Source organism: Pleurodeles waltl, chromosome 3_1 (genome assembly GCF_031143425.1).
Source record: "Pleurodeles waltl isolate 20211129_DDA chromosome 3_1, aPleWal1.hap1.20221129, whole genome shotgun sequence".
Taxonomy (NCBI): domain Eukaryota; kingdom Metazoa; phylum Chordata; class Amphibia; order Caudata; family Salamandridae; genus Pleurodeles; species Pleurodeles waltl.
Window position 1 is genome coordinate 94030473 of NC_090440.1, and position 22092 is coordinate 94052564.

Sequence of the window (22092 nt, forward strand, 5' to 3'; positions counted from 1 at the left end):
TACGCACTCCGCAACTTTGAACTAAGGAGGGATGAATATTGGGAAACTGTGGAGGAGGGGGTAAAGAACCAAATGCAAGCCACCCAGCACAGGTTATATGAAATGGGAGATAAGGTAGGGAAGCTCCTGGCGTGGCTGGGAAGGAGAGAGGTGGAGGCGAGGTGGGTACCTGAGATAGTGAGCCCTGAAGGAACTCAAGTGTCTTTGGACGGGGAGATTGCAGAGGCTTTTGTCTGCTATTACAAAGATCTGTACAGGGCCAGACCACCGAAGGATGCCTCTGATTGGAAGATATGTGCAGTACATACCTGTTCCAGTCTTACATGCAGAGACACGTGAGGTCTTAAGAATGTGAGATTACCTTAGAGGAGGTCCAGGCCACCACTCCGAAGTTAGGATCTGGTAAAGTCACGGGCCCTAATGGGATACCAGTGGAGTTGTTTAAGCGCTATGGCAGGCTCCTCCCCCACTAACCCCACCCCTCCGTAGCCCCTCCCAACACCCCTCCATCTCCTAAATAGGTTCATGATGAGGGCTGTCATAGTTATCCTAAAGGAAGGGAGACCTAAAGAGTCATGTGCATCCTATAGACCAATTTTCCTCTTGAACACAGATAGTCATGGTACGAGCCACATGCCTCCAATGTGTCATTACTCCCCGGATGCAGAGGGACCAATCTGGCTCTATGCTGGGATGCTACACGATACAATCTGAGGCATACCCACAATTGACTAAGCACCACATTCAAGCACCCAGACCCACATGTATTCCTGGCTTTCGACACTGAGAAGGCGTTTGATGCAGTGCATTGGCCCTTCTTTAAAAGCACGCTGGTGAGATTTCGGTTTGGACCTGGAGCGGGTGCAACTGTTTTATTGCAACCTGGTAGCAACAGTTAGGGTTAATGGGGCCATTTCCTCCAAGTTCCCCATTGGGAGGGGCACGAGACATGGGTGCCCCATCCCCTTTGCTGTTTGACCTTACTATAGTATCCCTGGCATGGGTGGTCCATAACCACCCTGAGGTACGTGGGTTCAAGTTGAGGGAGAGGGAAGAATGAATTTCACAATCTATGCAGACGATATACTCCTGTATGTAACAGGGCCCGTTATATTCCTTCCATGCCTCCTCCACTTATTCGAGGACTATAGGAGTTATCCCTGTGACTGGATCAATTGGGACAAATCCATCTTATATACCCCAAAGGGGGAGACTGAAATGCACTCCCTGCCTAGGCATCTTCAGTGCTCGCAAGAGGGATTTAAGTACCATGCCCGCATCTTGGGGAGGGTGTTAAGAGCCTGCTGGGCTGACATGGACCATTGGAGGGGTCTTCCTCTAACAATGATGGGCCTTGCAGCCATGTTGTAGATGATGTCCCTCCCAAAGTTCTTATATGTTCTACAGAACACATACTACCTGGTATGCCCAGAGATCTTTGCTACTATAGCGCAGGACATGCATCTTTCTGTGGGAGGGGAAACGCCAGAGAATTGCCCTCAAAACACTACAGTGTAATCAATACAATGGGGGTCTATCCCTTCCAGATTCAGAAGCATACTACTGAACAGCCCATCTTATTAATGTCAATGAATGAATGTTTGCCCCATTGGACCACACCAAGTTCCAACTGGAGAGATTGCAGTTGGAAGGGAAATCTGGTCGCCAATATTTTTATGGGAGGAGGGGGATGACAGCGCCTCATGGACCAAGGTTACCACTCTCCTAGGATGGCACCGCCGACCCACGAGGGAGACTCCCCTGTGGGAGGGGCATTGTTTGCCAGAAATCAGAAAACTGGCTGACTTCGACACCTGGGACCGCAAAGAAATTTCTAAAGTGGGAGGCCTGATGGAGGGTGGGGATATTCTGCCTTTTATGTCTCTTCAGACTGAGTACGCGCTTAGTAAGATACAGTTCCTGCATTATGTAGGGATACAACATGCATGGAGAATAGAGGGCGTCCCTGGGGAGGGGATCCCAGACTATGCCCCATTAGAAGGCAGATTGTTAATGGAGGGGCTGGACAAAAGAGCGGTGTCCATGACATACAAGACCATTCAATCAATCAGGAATTTGTCAAGCGCTCTTCCCACCCATGAGGGTCTCAAGGTGCAGAGGTGTGGGGATGGGGAAGGGGGGGGGGGGGGGAGGGGAGAAGGGTGTGAGGTGCTGCTACTGCTCAAACAGCCAGGTCTTGAGAAGTTTCCTAAAGGTAAGGAGGTCTTTGGTCTGGCGCAGGTGGGTGGGAAGAGTGTGCCACATTTTGTTGGCGAAGTGCGAGAAGGATCTACTGCCGGTTGTAGTTCTGCAGACGCATGGGACGGTTGCGAGGGCGAGGTCGGCAGAGCGGAGATGCCGGGTCGGGGTGTAGAAGGAGAGCCCTCTGTTGCAGGTATTCTGGTCCGGTGTTGAGCAGTGCTTTGTGAACGTGGGTGAGGAGTTTGAAGGTGATTCTCTTGTTGACTGGGAGCCAGTGCAGGTTTCTCAGGTGGTCTGTGATGTGGCAGTGGATGTCCATTAACAACAACATGCTTTACACCCTTAAGTTATGAAGCCGCTGGGAGGTTGACCTGGGGAAATTGGAGGATGTGGATTGAGAGGCATCATTGATGTTCACATGACAAGTAGCTATCAGGTCAAGACTACGATTGACCCAATTTAAGATCCTACACAGTATATACTATGATAGACAACAATTGCATGCTATGGGGAAGGCACAAAACCTGAATTCTGTGAGATACCAGGGACCATAGACTCCTTCCTACCATACAATCTGGGAGTGCCCAGCGATCCAGGAATATCTGGTGAGGATTGTGGGGGGAAACTTCGGGAGGTGTTGGTGGAACAGATCCCAATGGACCACAAATTCAATCTTCGGGAATCCATAAAGATAAATATTTGCTCAGAGCTAAGCTCCTGTTCTGCTGCCTTGGACTGGTGATGGTGACCAAGAGGGACATCGCCCGTTTACGGGGTTCTGAGGTGCGTCAAACACTGCAAACTAGGAGGAGAGGAATGGATGTATCTATGATGGTGGAAAAGGCCACATATAACAGTAGAGGCTGTCCCCGGAAACTTCGGAAGGTTTGGAGGGGCTGGATGGAGTTTCTACTGATAAGGACAGAAGGAAAGACACTGGTGGATATATGGTTTAGGATGGTGGACTAAAATACTGCCTGTAACTGTATTTGCTCTTGTGAATTGGTGTCTGTTGGTTGGTGTGACTGAGGCCCTTATTAAACTCAAAATGAGGGCCTGAGTGTCTGGTAGAGGGGTGAAGGTATTTTTTTCTTCTTCTCCTTTTACCACTGGCGCTGTACACATACTGGTGCACTATTGTGACATATATGATCCTTTCCTGAGCTATTTGAAAACCAAATAAAAATATTTATTTTAAAAAAATAACTTTTGAAGAATTTGTGTGAATGAATACTTTTGAAATGCTCGGTTTACAATGGCAATGTTAATGGCCTCACGTTTTTCCTGTGGACGTTTCATTACTTTTTAAAAGAGTTTATGCTTTTTTACCATTTTTATCTACTCTTTGCAGTGTCTCTTTGCATTTATTCCTACTGCCATATCAAGACTGCAGCAATTTCCTTTTATTCACAGAATTATTTTTTCTTTGATGGTTGTAGACTGTGTGTTGTATCTTGTACGTGGGCAAAACTCAGTTGTACTCCGTAGAGTTACATGAAAACTCTGCAAGATTCTGCAGCATTCTGCCCACGAGCAGAAATAGGTACGTTGCGATGCTCGTGCTGATTTTTACCACCAGGAGCTCATTCTGCACTAAAAGTTCGGTGCAAACAGCACAAACAGCAGATTCTCTACTTGAGCGGCAGCTTTCTGACTGGGAAGGGTCATGGCAAGCTGCGTTGCAGAAATCTCACAGGGTGGTCTCCTAGCGACCTAAGATCAGGCTAGGGGATCTGAGATCTCACTCGCCAACTTACTGTTGGTGAGCCGAAACAAAAAAAAAACATCTGCCAACGAGTGGTTGGCAGAATTTTGCCAAAACTCTGCGTTACAAGCATAACAAAGAGTAGCCACAATTACGACAGCTCCACCAGCAGGGCGAAATTTTATTAACCACCCCTAGATGTGGCTTGATTACAAACATGCAGTTCAGCACAACAGAAAAAGAGAGTTAAAAGTGGTCTTTTCGATCTTGCATCATTTCTAAGAAATGAAAAAAAAAAACTATTTTCTGATTCCAGGTCATTTAAAAAAAAAAAAAAAAATTAATACCTTCAAAGGGGAGGGGCGGGAGTAGGAAATGACCAGACCCAGACTTGCCCTCCTTTCTCACTCACCCTCGGCCCAATATCATTTTGAAAGGGATATCCTCATTTTAGTCCCATTTTTATATAAAACTTTTAAACTCCTAATAGATGCATGAGATTTTTCTTCCTCTGAATCCCAACTTTTAACTCTTTGTGCTTATCCATAGTTTTACTTTTGTCACTTTATTTTTTAACTTTTAAACCCAATAATGCAGATCTGAAGATTCAAGTTCAAATCTCGGTAGGGCTACTACCTTATTTTCAAGATGTACCTGTTACAAATAGCAAATTCATCGGCTATTATAAGTCTGATTGCACAACCCTGGAGGAGCACAGAGTCAAAGCAAAGAGCGGGCCAATGAACAGTTTAAGTTACCACAAAAACACTGCACAAGGTTGACTACTTACATTTAATTTAAAAAGATTGGGTGGGTGGGTGGCTGCATTACTTTCAGGGAAGTTAAAAACGTTTCATAGCCTCTCTCAAGTAGGACTTCATAAAGCAACTGGTGAACAAAAAGTATGGGAGGGGAAAATGTTCCTCTTTGACTTTACCTCTATTAAAACCACCATACTTGTACTGCAAAATGCGAAACGGGGACAACACTCTGCCAAACACCCCAACTTTGAAATTTAAGTGTTTCACTAAACCCATTTTTGGAGTATTTAAGTGCAGCACAGGTTGAAAAAGGAAATGGAACTAAACATATGTTATAATCAAAACACCCCTATTTCAGCTTGTTGCACCCATCTCATAACTTAAGCAGGGAAACAGTCTCAGGGAGTCGACCTGGCCTGACCAAAGCAGTAGCCACACCTGCCCCCATCACTTTCTGATATACATCATCCTCTGGGCACAGAGTAAACCCAAATACAGAGATCAATTTTACAGGGATGGTATTTAGTCAGAACAACTAAATTTCACTATACCTATATGTGGAAAGATTGCTAGTAGGATGTTGACTATCTAAAATGAAGTATTGGAGAAAACAGAGAACCTTGGATTTCATAGGTCTCTACGGGAGAAGCAGAACAGAAGAAATAACAAGAAAGAGATGAGCTGTAAAATAATACCTAAATATAAACAGGAATTCAGAGAGGGTTGGAGCACATGGCGTTGACTACTGTAATGACGGCACAGCTGCAGAGATGCAGAATCTCACCGATAGGACACCATTCTTCCAGGCCAAACTATGAAACTATCCAATATGCTATGTGATCCACACAAACGTTTTCCCACCTTACGCAGACACGGAAACAGCATAGTTGCCCATGGGTATGCTTCTGCCCTTTACCAGTAAATCACCATCTGTTGCCAAGTGAAACCAGAGCAGTTAACACGCACGAACTTCACCTGTGTTTAAAGTTTTCTTACCTCTTTACAAAGTAAACAAAGAGATGCAGTCCAATCAGCAAACGACATCGCAATGACCAGGATGTAGGCCATCAACCACTTGTTTTTCATGAATTCTTCCAAACCTATTAAATAACTCTGAAAAGACAAAAAAAAAGAAATCTCAAGTTAGCAACCAAGAGAGGAGAAACCAAAAAAAGAGTAAAGCAGGTGAAATCAACCAAGTGCAACACAGATTCACTACTGTGCATGTTAATGCAATTGTAGAGTTGTGCAGATAATGTATCAGGATTGGGGGCCACATCTTTAATTTATCTGGTGTTGTAAAGCTACAGAGACAATGCCCTGCACACCTCGGAGAACACAAAGCCCCACTTACACAAAGCAACAGTGACAGGTTCCATCAACAAAGGGGACCACAGTTGTCACATACCTCTTATCATAAGGTTTACTTTCCGGCAACCTTATTTTCTCAGCCAATGTCAGGAAGCAACATGTGAATGGTATGCTCACTCCCAAATTAGGCCTAAAGGCCCACCGTCCACACATGCGCAACGCAGTTACAAGGGTAGCTGAAAGTCACGTCTGACGTTGAGCCGGTAGACCTCTATGGTGAAGCCCTCTCTGAATTACGAAACTCTTCACAGTGATTTTCTGCGGAGTGGCGGAGGCCAGGGAAGAAATTACTTTTTGAAACACGTTAGGGTTGGCCCATTCACATACACAGTTCAATAATGGCGTGCCCTCTCGCTCCAGTACACAGGGTAACACATTTAGGAAGCTTAAATTATCAGCAACACTAATAAATAGTAGAGAACCAGCAGCAGTGGCACTCGCTAAAAGATATGGCACTAGTTTTGGAATTCAGGAGTGAGGGATCCGTGCCGTATCGCCATCAGGTATGCGGTGTAGTGTTTGGGTAAGCTGCACCGCTTGCACTCCGCTTATGCTCCAGATGATTAATTCCAAGTATTCTCGGTTGCCAAGTTGTGACACAAGTTGCACTGCAGTTACATTGTGGACTTTACCATAACAATACTGTGTACTTATGTTACCAACCAAGTAGGAACTAGCATACAACATTTCATTGATTCAGCATGAGCAATGCATCTGTGTCTAATGAAAGACATTGAAACTAGTCCAATTTGTAACTAGAAGCTATTTGGGACAATCCTTCTGTGGATGAAGAGACAAAATTCCGAGCACTGCTACCACTACACTTGAAATGAAGAACATCAGGAAACAACAATTCACCATCCTTCAAGATCTGCATCTACACTTCACCCATGCAGCGTTTACAACTCAGAATTTGTTGCAAGCACAAGACAGGTTTTTCTTTGCTCACATATGAATACTGTATTAGGCAGAGGGGCTAGACGTCCTGGCTAATGTGTTATGTGTAAGGATATAACAAAGCCTTTACAATATGGCTTCTATTATCTGGTCTTTTGTCGAGCAGTTTCTAAATTGAAGGGCCAACACTCACGTAACTCCACCATTACTACCATCATTTAGCTCCACATTACCCAACCTTACTGGTCCCTAGTTGCACCCACAAAAAATATGTATGTGTTTGGTGGTTTTCTTGATAGAAAGACTGACAGGTCGATTTTGTAAGATGTAGAGAATTCTAGGGTGCTTACATTTGGCTTTGCCAGACAGCAATTTGACGTAAATCATTATTTCCCCAGCAAAATTAAATCAGTCACCGAACACTTTGGCTACCACTTGGTAGTTAAGTATCCTATAAACCATATCATATTCAAAACGACGTATGAGTAAGTCTTCATGTACATTTTGTAGACCCAGGATCAGACACTAGATACTCCCACAGTTACTGGGCACAATAAGAAAAGTAAGGTTTTTGAAAAAGTTGATCAAAGATGGTCAATGATATTCTTCAGTCGTAATGCCTTTTCTGTATATGGATAGGCCTACCCGAGATATAGCAACTCCGATCTGCACTGGTATCTTCCACCCACCTTTTCTCTCCCTTCCTCCCTATGTTTCTCTGTGTCCTTCCTTGGTCGAACTCCCTAGCTCCACCAGCCCAATATGCCTTCCCACATATTTAAGAAAATAAGAAGCCAAACTCTTGAGGGATCCAAGAGAAGTCACCTAATCTTTAAAGAGCCGTCACTTCCACAAGCGTGTCAAAGATGACTCAAGGTGAGCAAAGAGCACGAGCCACAGTGGGTTTTGTGCAGATCCCACATGCATGGTCACCCACTGCATGATTGCGCCTGGCTTCTTCTTCACCTCCACATACACTCACTCACCTTCATAGACACATCGGTGATGAAGATCAGGAAAGTGACCATTTCGATGCTCTCCGTCAGACCGCACGGAGGCTCCCAGGCTACGCCACGGTAACGCACATCAGAGGTACTGGTCAGCGAGGAGGGCCTTTCAATAAAGGCCAATGCCAGGTTCACAAAAATTGTGACATTCAAAACCCTACCAACAGAAAAGAAATCCAAAAAAATAAATAAATTACTAAACAAAAACACAGCAAGTTATAAGAAGCTGTTTTTTTAATGACTGAAGCCTCTCAAATTATTAAAACACTCCAGCTCTTCACATGCTTCACTCAAAATGCCAATTTAATCTTTTCTACCCATACTCTATACAAAAAGGTTTTCTACCCTGGGCTCCTTTGCAATTAAATAATGACATTACTATCTACGGTTGTTCCTTGGTTAGTATAGCTAGGTGTCTTTGTTCAGGAGTTTTTAATAAGACTCTGGTCGATTTTATGTATTTACACACCTTGACGAGTTACTGAATGTCAGCAATTTGTGCATTACTACTTATCATTACTAGCCCTTTAAAATGTATATATCTATATTTAAATGCTAAAACCTTCAATTTGTGATTTTCTGGCACCTCAACTGATCTCTTCTAAAGAACCAGGTTATCTGTTTTTGCACATATGAGCAAGATTACTTCATACTCCACAATTAAAATACAATTAGTGGCCCTAGAAAGAAAGTTTTACCTTTTCCTTTCCCTAACTTTGTTGAAGAATTGTACTCAGTCAAAATGGAAAGACAGTTTATATCTAAAACCAATTATTAGACTATTTATTCCAGGATTGGACAAAACAGGGTCTCCAACATTTTGAGCTACCAGTAAATAGCGCTTGGACAGAGGTCAGCCAACCTACTATCTCATGGAGAAGGAGTGGAGTTGAGCAGTCTCAACACCACTTATCTTCAAAGTCACAGAATCAACTAAAACCAAAGCAAAGCCCAAGATCACAAACACTTTGATTCACAGCAAGAGGCCTGCACAACAATCAATCACCTTTCGAGAAGTGACGTTTGTTTGTTTCAGGGAAATATATATATATATATATATATATATATATATATATATATATACACACACACACACACACACACACACACACAAAGGTTAAAGTAACGTTAAAGTTAGGCATGATTATAATATCTTAGTTTACATTAAAAAAGCAGAGCAATTCAATGAAAAAGAAAGTGAGATTAGTGAGGTGACACTGCCACATTTAATGTACATATTAAAACACCAAAAAACACTAAATTCACCAGTTATACTTAAGTGAACTATAACTCGTGACTTTGCCATGCACAGTGTTGTAATTGATGATTTCATTTCAGATGCTGCATTGATATCACTGATCAAATACAACATGTCATGTGTGTTGTATTTTATGTGAGGTTATATTTTATTACCATACCTAGCTAGGCATACTGCATGCTGCACCTGTTTTATAGGTGCACCGCCTGGCCACAGGCCAGGCCCTACACCCAACCCCGCAGGAGGCCTTGCCCTCAATCCTTTCATCAGCTAAGGCCCTGTTGATGGCCAACCACCATGGTCTTGCAGTGCCCCAAGGCCCTGGCCTTTTTTTACGCGGCGCAAATGTAGGCAAACAAAATAACACAGGGGGAAGTGCCGAGCATCGCAACAGTACCACAAAAACGTTTTATTTATTTTTCCGATTTGAGACCGGGCTCCAAAAGGCCGGAGGGCCAGGGTTCTCCTACCCGGCCCTTTAACTCCTTAGTTTTATTTGACAGAGTCCATTATTCCTAGCCGACCAGACCACATGGTTTGAGTTCACTGCAACAGGATACTCCTAGGGTGACCACCCGTCCGTAAATTTCACGGACTGTCCGTAATTTCGCCCTGCTGTCCGTTGTCCGTGATGAAAGCTGTAACGGACGGCATTTGTCCGTAATTTTAGCCTTTCACATAAAGGGCAACAGAGGCAGGGCGAAATTAGCGGCAGAGGAGTTTCCCCAGCTGGGCTGGAAGGCAGGGGGTCTCCTGTGCTCTAAGGGAGGGAGGGGCAGACAGATAAGAAAAGGCCTTCTTGCCAGGGGGTCTCCTTCCCTAAAGACATGCAAATGTGGGCAACTGGTAAATCTGCAAATACAAAGGGGCTTGAAAACCTGCATTGACTTTACTAAAAGGAGTCACTTGAAGTTTTCTGGTGGCAAAGATATTTCTTTCAGAGAGGTATTTTAATGGTGTTCCAAGGTGAGCTGTGGAGTGTGTGGTTTTAATGGAGTGTTATAATTTTTTTTATCACTAGGTATAAACTGTATATTATTCAAATCTGTATTTGAGAAGCACTTTTTTTTAATTTAACCAAAATGTATTTGCGCATTTTGTAGCAGCCTTTATTATGATGTAATTGTATTTTTCACAGTTCTTTCAGGTACCTCATAGTACTAACAAACACTGGCAAAGCCAATAGGTCTCATCTACGAAAGAGTTATTGGCTTTGCTAATGTGTTTTAGCCATTAGCCATGTTATACACCAGAGTAGCTGCTGTTCAGCATGGCTTAAAGCTAGTGGCATAGTGGTGTGGAGTGGAGTAGAGTAGCATAGGAGCAGTGACGTAGAGCCCAGTGGTGCAAAGTACAGTGCAGTGGGGTACAGTGCAGTTTTTTAGAGTGAGTTAGCGTAGAGTGCAGTGGTTTAGAGAGCAGTGGCATGGAACAGAGTACAGTGGCATAGAGTGCAGTGGAGTACAGTGGCATACAATAGAGTAGCAGATAGAGCAGTAGTGTAGAGTGGTGCAGTGGCATAGATTGCAGAGTAGACTCACATTGCAGGGAGTGCAGTGGTGTAGTGTAGAGTGGTGCAGAGTAGGGCAAAGTGCTGTGGAGTGATGCAGAGTAGAGTGGCATAGAGTGCAGTGGCATAGAATGCAGTAGTACATATTACATTGGTGTATAGTATGGTGGTGGAGAGTGCAACACTGCAGAGTAGAGTGTCAGTGCAGTGATGTAGAGTGGCACAGAGCAGTGGCGTAGAGTACAGTGGTACAGAGTAGAGGGCAGTGGCGTACAGTGCAGTTGTTTAGAGTGCATTGGCGCAGAGTGCAGTGGCATAGAGTGGCATGGGGTAGAGTTACATAGAGTGCAGTGGAGTACAGTGGCATATAATAGAGTAGCAGAGAGTGCAGTAATGCAGAGTGGTGCAGTGTCAGAGTGCAGAGTAGACTCATGTGGCATAGTGTAGAGTGGTGCAGAGTGGAGTATTGTAGAGTTGAGTATAGTGCCTAGAGTGCAGTGGCATAGAGTAGAGTGGTGTAGAGTGCAGAGTTGCAGAGTAGAGTGTCAGTGCAGTGGTGTAGAGTGGTACAGAGAACAGTGGCAGAGTACAGTGGTGCAGAGTAAAGGGCAGTGCAGTTGTTTAGAGTGCACTGGTGTAGAGTGCAGTTGCATAGAGTGGCATTGGGCAGAGTAGAGTGGCATAGAATGCAGTGGAATAGAGTATATTGGTGCAAAATGCAGTAGTACAGGGCAGAGTGGTGTAGAGTATAGTGGCGGCCAGAGCAGTGTTGCAGAGTGTCAGCTTGCAGTGGTGTAGAGTGCACTGAACTAGAGTGCAGTGGTCAGAGTGGTATAGAGTACAGTGGCGTAGAATAGATTGTTTCAGAGTAGAGTGCAGTTGCATAGAGTGGAGAGGTGCAGGGTAGAGTGCAGTGGCATAGAATGCAGTGACAGAGTGCAGTGGCATAAAGTAGATTATTTCACAGTAGAGTGAGGTGGCTTAGAGTGGAGCAGTGCAGGTTAGAGTGGAGTTGCATAAAGTGGCATAGAGTGTGATGGCATAGAGTAAAGTAGTGTAGAGTGCAGAGGTGCAGAGTAGATTAGAAAGATGTACAGTGTATTGCTGTAGAGTGCAGGGGCATAGAGTTGAGTGTTACAGAGTAAAGTGCATTAGCATAGAGTGTATTAGCTTAGAGTGCAGTGGCGTACAGTGCAGCGTTGCAGACTGGCAGAGAGTGGAGTTGTGCGGATTAGATTGGTGTTGCCTAGACTGGAGTGGTATGGTGTGCAGACGAGCAGAGCGCAGTGGTGTAGAGGTGCAAAGTGCGGTGGCTTAGAGTAGAGTAGAACAGAGTAGAGTAGAGAGGCATAGTGTGAAGTAGCATAGAGAGCAGTGGCATAATGTGAAGTGGTTCCGAATGGAGAAGAGAACAGTGGCATGGAGTGGCGTAAAGTGGAGTGATACAGAGTAGGGTGAAATTCTGATATATTCTGAAGTCTATTTAAATGGTGTCATGTGATAGAAAAAACTCTTTCCTAACCCCAGTATCCAGCAAGATTGTTGCATAAATACTCTCACTTTGAAGTCAGAGAAAGGAAAGTAAACACTAAGGTCCCACCGAAGACAGAGCCTGACATTTGACTTTGTTCTTTGAATGCACAGCAAATATGATAAGAAAAGAACAAGATTTACAGGCCTGTTTACAGAAAGGGAGAACTCGGCAGGATACTGTAAATAAGGTTTTGGCAAGGGAAGGGACGGATTCAAGCTGCATAGCCTAAAACAAATAAAGCCAGCAAATTGAAAGCAATAAATTGTGAGTTACAAACCACAAGGCCAATGGCAAGCAACGGGCAGAATGCATTCACAAGGAAGCACTATGAATTTACTTAAAGTGACAGCTGTGGGTACTTTGTGGGGAAAGTCCAGTATTTTAGTCCATATCTTGCAGAGGTTTGGCTACATCAATCACCCAGGTAGTATGACAAGACGACCTGGAGTGGTTTCCATGTTGCAGGATAGGTCTGTACACCCATTCTATCAGTTTGCCACCATTTCCTATGGTACAGAGCTTCTGGCACACCTCTTGTAGGGTTAGTGCTAGGTAGCAGACATGAAATACGGCATTTAATGATTATTTAAGGTGGTTGTAAGTAAGGAGTTGACCGTGGTGAAGATGGTAGTCTGCCACAAGGGTTTGGAAATTTAGTAGCTCACTGTTCAGAAACAGTCCCCAATTTTAAGACACCTGCAACATGCCACTGATGGAGTTGCTCTGAGCACAGCCATCCTGTGCGAGTGGGAAGGCTTAGCAAAGGTAGTGCAGGAGCATAGGGTTTCTTCGTGAAAGTGAGTTTACAGGTTCTGGCAAGGCAAGAGAAAGCCATGCATGATAACCCCAGATGGTGATCCATAGAATGGTCAGTAGGAAACGATGAGCAGTGCATTAAGCCTTCCTTAAAAGTCTTTACTGGTAAACCCCATCTCATGCAGGGAGGTGGGCAGAAAGCCAGTGAGCCACCCATTGGACATCTGCAGCTGAATAAAATCATTCTAAGTCTAGAAGATCTAATCCACCCGCAGTCACAGTTAGCTTTAGAGTGGAAAGAGCTCCCGATGGCGCCGCAGCGACCAAATCAGATGTGTGGCCTGTCTGAAGAAGGAATGAAGGACGAGCAGGGGAAGGTTTGCAAAATAATACTATCATTGGGGTAGCACACCATCTTCACTAGTGCCACATGGCCTCTACAGAAAGCAGAAGAGAAGACCAAAAAGCAAACTGGGCTTGGAGGGACCGTTTGCTCTGCCGAGATTTTCATCCTGGAAATCAGTGTAAGAATGGTAGATATTAATCACTAGGTATCAAAAGGTAACTGGTTCCCAGTTCAATCTGAGATCTAATTGTGTATGAAGGTGAAAACAGTGCCATATGTTAAAGAAACACTAATTCAATTTTAAAATTTGTAAATTTTGTTTGTGCAATTTACATCCCAAATATTTTGAAGATTCTATGTGTACTTGACACTTAGGGATAACCCAGATCTCTAGTTTGGCTTTTGCTCAATTTCAAAACCATATAAAGACATGGACTAAGCGGGCAATTGCCTTGCACAACCTTGCAAGGGGTCTGGCCCCTGCTCACCCTTCACAAGCACTAACAGCGAACCATTGCACCAGAAGAGTTTGCCAAGGTGGATGGGTGTTGATTGTTCAACCACTTGACAGTGCCCCTTCTGTTTCGCTCCTGTGTGCAGACAACTCCCCAGGTACCCAATACCTTCAAATAGTCTTGGTGGACCCATCTTGTCTGATTTTAGGAATTGTCCCACCTTGTTCTTCTCTTCTTTATTTATCCAGTTGTTAGCAACAACCCTTTAAATTACTTGCCGCGGATCTCCCATTTGATCTCGATTTCATCCTACTCTTTTGTTATCTTTGATTGGTAGTCCGGGCTCCAATTTCTGAGATAAATGTAGAGTCCCAAACATACACTCTAGTGCAGTGAGACTACAGACAAGTTATGGGTACATCACATCCTGTCATTAGATGTGAGACTGACACCCACACCATCTGCCCTACCTCTTTAAAAAAAATTAGGTTGAAAGTCCATGGGCGGTTGGGGTAAGCCAGATGTTTTTGTTCAATTTGTTTAAACTAGCATAAGGTTAATTACCTTAATGTTTCCGAAACTGTTTGCCAGGGGTTTTGAAATGTTCAGAAACTTAATCAAAATGTTGCGGTTACTTTCTCTTCAGGAAAGATCGGGTAGATTTGGGTAGGGGTGATGGCCTTTGCCGTGAAGGGCATTAATTTACTACTGAACAAGGACGTAATGTGACACCTGAATGTACCACACCAGGAGGCAATCACAAAAGGTCCACAGTAAATAAATAGTGCTATGTTAAAAAAGAGTACATAAATGCACTGACAACATAGTGAGGCATGGCCTCTCTTGCGTGTGTCTGTAAAACTGACGTTTGTTCTTGAATTTTTGTCCTGAATTTTGACCCTTTGTCCAGAATTTTTGTCCTGAATTTTGAACCTTTGTCCTGAATTTTTTACAGTCCTGTCCCGAATTTGCCTCAATGCCAGGTGGTCACCCTAGATACTCCTTGGTATTCGTGCAGTGGGATGGATAGATTAGATAGGATATAATAGATAAAATGAATAGAATAAATAGAATAGATAGATTGAATGAATTGAAGAAATAGGATAGATGGAATGAATATATATATATATATATATATATATATAACAATAATAATAATAATAATAATAATAAATAGATAGTATATACACATACACACGTTTTGAACTCTAATTTCCCAAAACTTACTGAACAGATTCATGCCAAATTACAAAAAGCATATTTCTGGGTAAAGATCTAGCTCTCTGCCAGATTTGGTGGCATTCGGTTAAGTGTTTGAGTTTAACTACTGTTCAATTTTCCCATGGGGATAGTGCATTTTGGGACTCCCACCTTGGGAATCTTTAACAATACAATGGCCATATTTTATATATGAAGGCAATGCTTGGGTATCTCAAACAATCTGTCCATGTGAGGCCTTTGCAAGTAAGTACTTGATAAATAAGGCAAGCTGATGACCCGGTCTGAGGTAACCACAGTAATAATGTTTATTACTAGCTCAGGATGCTAAGACCTTCACCTCAGAGTGCCAAATCCTAACTACAACTAAACATCACCATACAAAAGCTTGTGAATGTCAAAGTTTAGTGCTGAATGAAGTTGCACCACATTTGTCTACAACACGGTGACTTGTCATACCACAAGGCCATCAATATTGCTGCTATAATCCGCCATTGCTCCTAACTGATCTGAGTTATGGCTTTATACCAAGGACAATGTATATTGTAATTTGTAGTTTAGTGCTTCCATTACTGTGAAGGCCTCCAAGTTCTAGCAGGAAAAGTATTGGGTTGTGGCCAAGATGGTGGCCATGCTGGACGTGCTCTAGCGAGACCTGTGGCCAGCATGGCAAAATCCTTCATAATCCTGCTCCACCATCTGCACCCCCCTGCAGCTGCCAGATGAGATTGCCTGCCCTAATCCAGGGAAGCAGATCTGGGGGTGCCGCACGAGCCAGAGGTCCCGTATTGCCAGCCTTGGGTGGCTGGTGAACTGCTTCCTGGACGGGCCGCTGAGTCGGCAGTCCCGCTTCCCTGAGGGAGTACTGTTCTGAGCAGGAGCGGGACTGATAGTAACATGAACTGGCGGGTGCTGAGGGACAAACTCCCCCAAAACTCTTTCTTGAACTATGGATTAGAGACACATTCCCTACAGCCACTTTGTCTTTGCCGTTTGTGGTCGAGCAGGCTCACCGTGCTCTCACCCAGATGCCACCAGCTCGGGCCCCGCTACAAATAATCATTGCGAAACTACTCAACTATAGGGAGAGGGACTGTAGGAAAGTGCCCCTTTTGGCATTGTTAACCCCACTTTCTGCCTTATATTGAAGAGGACATGACAGTGTGCTGGGATCCTGCTAACTAGGCCTCAGCACCAGTGTTCTTTCCATAAACTATACTATTGTTTCCACAACTGGCACACTCCTAAGCCCTTGTAAAAGGTACCAATGGTACCAAGGGCTCTGTGACCACGGAGGGTCCATGAGGGACCAAGCACATGCACACTGCCATTGAAGATTGTGTGTACAGGGTGCCATGCCCACAAACCACTGCCAGCAGCATAGGTAAGTCACTCTTATAGCCTTAAGGTAGGGTTCGCTATACCACTTGAGGGCATAGCTGCATGAGCAACATGTCCCTACAGTGTCCAAGTCCATTCTTGGACATTTTAAGTGCAGTGGGGCCATATTAAGTACATGGGATGCAAATTTGTCATTACGACCTCTACAGTTCCATGATGGCTTCACTGTAGACTGGGAATTTTGGTATCACACTTCTCAGCACAATAAAACCACACTGATGCCAATGTTTGATTTATTGAACAATACACCCAGAGAGCAATTTAGAGATGCCCCCTTTATTTTAACCAACCCTTTAGATACCTAAACCCCCCAGGTGTGCCCCCAGGTCTGTGACAGCCTGCCACTAAATAACAGGGTTCTGACCTCATGGAGTGAGCCTTTGTGCTCTCCGAGGCCAGAAACAAATCCTGCTCTGGGTAGAAGTGCTTCACATCTCCCCCCTGCAGAAACCATAATACTTGGCAGTGAGCCTCAAAGGCTCAGGTCTCCTGTTAGCGTCCCAGGGCACTCCAGCTAGTGGAGATGCCCGCCCCCCATGGAAAAAGCCCCGCTTTTGGCATCAAATACAGCCAGAAAATTAGGTGAAACAGGGAGGAGTGACCACCCTAGCTAGGACCACCCCCAAGGTGTCCAGAGCTGAAGTAACCCACACCTCATGCCCCTCTCCCTGCAGAATCCTTCATCTTGGTTTGGAGGACAGGGATCAAAAGGGTTAGGAGTGGGCACCGGAAGGGTGTAGCCACCCTCAGGGGCAGTAACCATTGGCTACTGCCCTCTGACCCCTGTAATGCCCCTAAATCTAGGATTTAAGGGCTCTCTTGAACCTAGCTCACCAGATTCCTGGCAACCCCAAGACAAGAAGAAAGAAGGACTGCTAAGCCGATCCCCCAGCAGTGAAGACTCCAGATGACAACTGACTTGGCCCCAGCCCTACCAGCCTGTCTGCAGCTTCAAGTACTCTGCTACCAAAAGGCGACACATCCAGCAGCATCAGCAACCTCTCTAAACCCCCAAATGACTGCCTGCCCACCAGAGTACCAAGAACTCCTGAGGACAGCAGCACAGTCCAGAAGAAACCCTCCCAAAAAAAAAAAAAGACTCCAGAACTGCCACGGATCCACCAGTCCTGCCCACTCTGCACCTGACGCCCATGGCCGGAATCCAGGTGGCCCAACATTCCAGAGCAGGTCCTCAGGCAATTTCGATCTCCTGTTCATCCTAGGTTGACCCCTGCTGGCCAACACAAGGATACCTGCAGCCTAAATCTGGAGGACCCCCACCCCCCGACCGCAATAGAACTGGACAAAGATTTCTGACACCTAGAGGTACCCCAGCACCCACAGCCCCCTGGCTTTGGTGAATCTGACCACCTGTCCAGCAACATTCAGTAGGTGGCCCTCTCCTTGTCCAGCCTGTGGTTTCCCAGAACCAAAACCCCTGGACCCAGCCTCTAGCATCATTATGACCCCCGTGGGGTACCCCTATTGAAAAGCACTGGGAGCCCGATGCTGTGTTTGCACCCTGCCACCCTTGTGCCGCTGAGGGGGTGTGTTTGGTGCTGATCTGGGACCCCACCAATGCTCACCAAAACCCCCCAGGTCTGCCCTCCGAAGTCCACTCTCCATAGGATCCCATTCTAAAACGGAATTCAACTTGGACCGTTGCACATGGCCAGGTCTGCGTTGCTGGTAGTATAAGTTTGGGGTCATCCTGAACCCTGACCAGTGGGCATCCTATCCCCCAGGGACTGGAACTGTAAATAGAGTACTTACCTCAAAACTGCACTAACACTTTTCCCCCCAGGCCTGATCTGAAAATTGCAGTGTCAACTTTTAAAGGTGAAAGTGTTACTTGCCTGTAAACAGTCTTCTTTGCCAAATCCAAGCAAAGTGCTATTGATATATATGTTCGATACTTACTTGCAGAAGTACTTCCCTGCAATAAGATCCTTATGGTTCTAGAAATAAAGTAACAAAATGTATTTTTCCAATATAAATACATTGGCCTGGAGTTAGCTATAATGAGTGTGTGTGACTCATGAATTGACTGTCTACAACAAATGGTTTGCACTACCCTCTGATAAGCCTAACTGCTCAACCACACTACCACAGAAGCGAGCATTAGTATTATCTACTTTAGCCTCTGTTAAGCATCTGGGAAACCCCTGGACTCTGTGCACACTATATCTCATTTTGATTATACAGAGCCAGCTTCCTACGGGGACGTAATCCTGCAAACTGTCCTACAAACTGGGGAACTCGATACAACCACCACATAATCCACATTTTTCCGGTTAACACCCACCAGCTGCAGCAACTGCAGATGTCTTTTGGAGGCTTGAAGCAGAAGCTGAGAGCTATGGACATCCGTTACATGTTACTATATCTAGCCAGAATAAAAGTGCCCCACACTGACCACGCACATTTTTTTTTTTTATACTCCTCAGGAGGTCTGGTATTGGCTGGAGGTTCACAGAGATGAGTGGATCCCGGCCCGACCGCCCGGACACTGCTTCCTCTCGGGGCTTACCGCTCACAGCCAGAGAGGAAGCATAGACGCCGTGAAGGAGTGGCCTCAAGGTTGTCCCAGCGTGTGGTGGTCCGACGAGATGGCACCATGGATCTCAAGAGTTAGCGCTCTGAGAGGGCGGCATTGAGGGCGCTCGTGGAGACTGTGACAGCTTCTACCTCAGAAAACAGCAGAATGGACAAGGTGAATGAGACCCCTGAGATAATGGAAGTCTGATCCTTGTTGCAGAGCTGTTTCGGGCAGAGGGTCGGCACCTTGGGGGCCAGCAGAGAATGGAGTAGCGTGGTTGCCACCGGACTATATTTTAGTGGAATGGCAATACCGCTGGTCTGGTACATGGTGTATGAACTGGGTGGGTGGAGCAGTGCGTGAGAGATGGGTGGTAGGCATGGGCAGGCCACGGCCCCCACACTGTGCACTTGGCAGGGGTTGCTTGAAAGGTGCTCGTTATTGTGCAATAGTTGTAACAGGTGTGTGTATGGGGGAAGTGAGGCAGGGCTCCAGTACAGGATCAGAGAGCACCATGGTCTGGTCCACGGACTGTGGGAGACGCTGCAGACCCACAAGTTAGAGTTTAAGTGATTGACACAGAGTTGCATCACATTCTATTGTGCTACCGATCCATACCCAAGTGGAGTGGGTTAGGGGTGGGAGGAGTGATCAGTTGATAGTGGGATGACATGGTTGGAGTTTGTGTTTACCCGGCGTGGAGGGCGGTAAGGGAAGTTACTGTTTTTATTTCGGTTTTGCAGCGAGTTGTTCTGAGGGCATGTGATGTGATGAGGGAGCATGGTCTGAGGTGTGGTAGGGAGCCTGAGCAGGACCTGAGTTGAGTGAAGCATTAAGTAAGGTATGATGGACATGTTCTTATGCTTACCTGGAATGTCAGGGTCTGAATACTTTTATAAAAAAAAAAAAAAAAAGGTACAGGGTGAATGCTTTTTTGAGGAGGGCGGGAATACATAATTTAATGCTTCAGGAGACTCACCTGATGGACAGAAATTACTGAAGTGGAGGGGTCAAGTGTTCTCGTCAACATATTTTAGTTACGCTTGGGGAGTCATGATATGGATGGCCCGCAGGTCTCTTTCCGCCCCCTTGGTTCACTGGCTGTGGAAATGTATCTTGGGAATGTATATGCCCCGAACGTGGAAGATGGGGACTTCTTTCCATCTCTGGGAGGAGAGCTCATCAACTATGGGGGATTGCCATCATTTGAAGAGGTGATTTTAACTGCGCACTGAACGGGTGTCTGGACAGAAAGTCTGTGACAGCAGGACAAAGCCCTGCATGACGGCAGGGCTGACAGACTTGATGGTAAGGTTGACCTGTAAAGATGTGTGGTGCGAGCTCCACCCTGGAGTGCAGGAGTTTTCTTACTTTACCCCTACCCAGTCTCTGTACTGTTTATTAGAAAGATGTTTGGTTTCTGACAAGGGTGGGGACGCAGTGGATGGGACCCGATAATTGGTGCGTTCAGCATCGGACCATGCGCCACTGTTGCTGGAGTACGAAATAGGTCTCATGTCCCAGGATCCCCTTGTGGCAAGTCCAGCCTAAGGCACCGAGGGAAAACATAAATAAAAATAAAAGTACATTTAAGTATTTGGGTCCTTAAGCATACAAAGCATTTAAGAGTGGAAACTCCATTGCGTCCACAGTGTGCCATGTTCTCTTGAGGTCAAGGCTTGCTCTTGCTCTGCTGGTTTGAGCGTCAAGCACAACTGACCATGCAGCTTGGTCAGAGCACAAGTGCATGTCCTCAGCATGTTGATTCACGCAAGGGTCATACGTAGCATAACAGTGCTGTCCACTTATCCTACTCTTTAGCAAGTACCTTCCCAAGCAATGATGTTGGGTAAGAAGAACACGTCTGATGTGATTTGTATCAAATTGCACATGCCTTCATCACAATACTTCAATTTTGTCCTTTCCTTCTCATCTGCCTCTTTCTGGTCCCCCCCCCTTTGGTAGGCCATTACCACAACCCGTTCTTCACACACTTGTCATTCTGTCCTTTTGCTGGACTAGGAAAGATAAAGAGATCTTGGCCTTGGATTAAAGAGAGGGTAGATCTTGATGGAGGAAAAATGAAGGGAGACTGTAGTCAAGTGTGAACCATTTGGGTTGAACCAAGGGACATTAGTGAACACCCACGCTAACATGCATGTGTTTGTGTACAAGATGGATTGCTTTTAGCTACTTGGATAAGGGGGAAGTTAATTTTTAGTTTTGACTGTTGCTGGAGTACGAGGTAGGTCTCATGCCCCAGGATCCCCTTGTGGCAAGTCCAGCCTGAGGCACTGAGGGACCAGACTTTTAGGGCAGAGATGGAGAAAGCACTTCAAGGATATTTTGACAGCTGGCACTCCACCCTGCAGAGGGGTACAGAGTGGCCTTCCGTAAAAGTATTAGTGCTGGGGGGTGGGGGGGGGGGGGGAGAGAGAGAAAGTGTGTTGTACTAGACGCAGTTTGGAAAAAAGTTGAAGCAGTCTGAGGAATCACTGACTGACCTGCAACATGGGTCTGGGAGACAGGGTGGGGACCAGATGAGGCTCTGCTATGGGACCAGCCTAGGGTGGCTAGTGTGTGGGACAGACCTGACTGTTTCACCAGATGAGATTACCACCAACAGTTGCATCGTGAGGCTGATAAATCAGGGTGCCTGTTAGCATGGCTTATTAAGAGGGAGCAGACCCCCAGACTGATTTTATCACTGACTCAAACTGATGACACATGTGATGGGACAGTTGGGTATAAATGCCCTTCTGCGTGACCATCTGGCGAGAGTATGTGCAGCCCCAGTGGGTGACGCGCAACTCACAGTGTGGGACTTCCTGGACCAAGCAGACTTGGCCCGCCTTAAAGAAGAGCAGAGGTACCTCCTTAATCAGGGGCTCCTCAATGGGGCGCTGTCGGCTGAGAAGCTCAGAGCAGAGATTCTGGGCATGTCCCATGACAAATGCACCAGCTTGGACAGCTTGCCAGTGGCGTTCTACCAGTCTTATTCTGCCTTGCTGGCCAAAAGACTGCTGGAGACTCTCCTGCAGGCTATGGACCGGGATTTTCCACCAGCATCCACGTATGAGGCGCTCATTGTGATGCTGCATAAGTCTGATAGGGACCCAAATGACCCCCAAG

The 22092-nt window shown here is 45.5% G+C and overlaps 1 protein-coding gene across 1 annotated transcript in view; it reads right to left on the bottom strand.

Annotated features, from left to right (window-relative positions):
- TPCN2 (two pore segment channel 2) overlaps positions 1 to 22092 on the bottom strand; it is a 235845-nt gene that overhangs the window by 177869 nt on the left and 35884 nt on the right. Inside the window, exons 4-5 of the mRNA XM_069221908.1 lie at positions 7923 to 8100; positions 5665 to 5781 (exon numbers count right to left, since the gene is read on the bottom strand). Coding sequence (XP_069078009.1) covers positions 5665 to 5781; positions 7923 to 8100 — 295 coding nt within the window. The remainder of the gene's footprint in view (positions 1 to 5664; positions 5782 to 7922; positions 8101 to 22092) is intronic.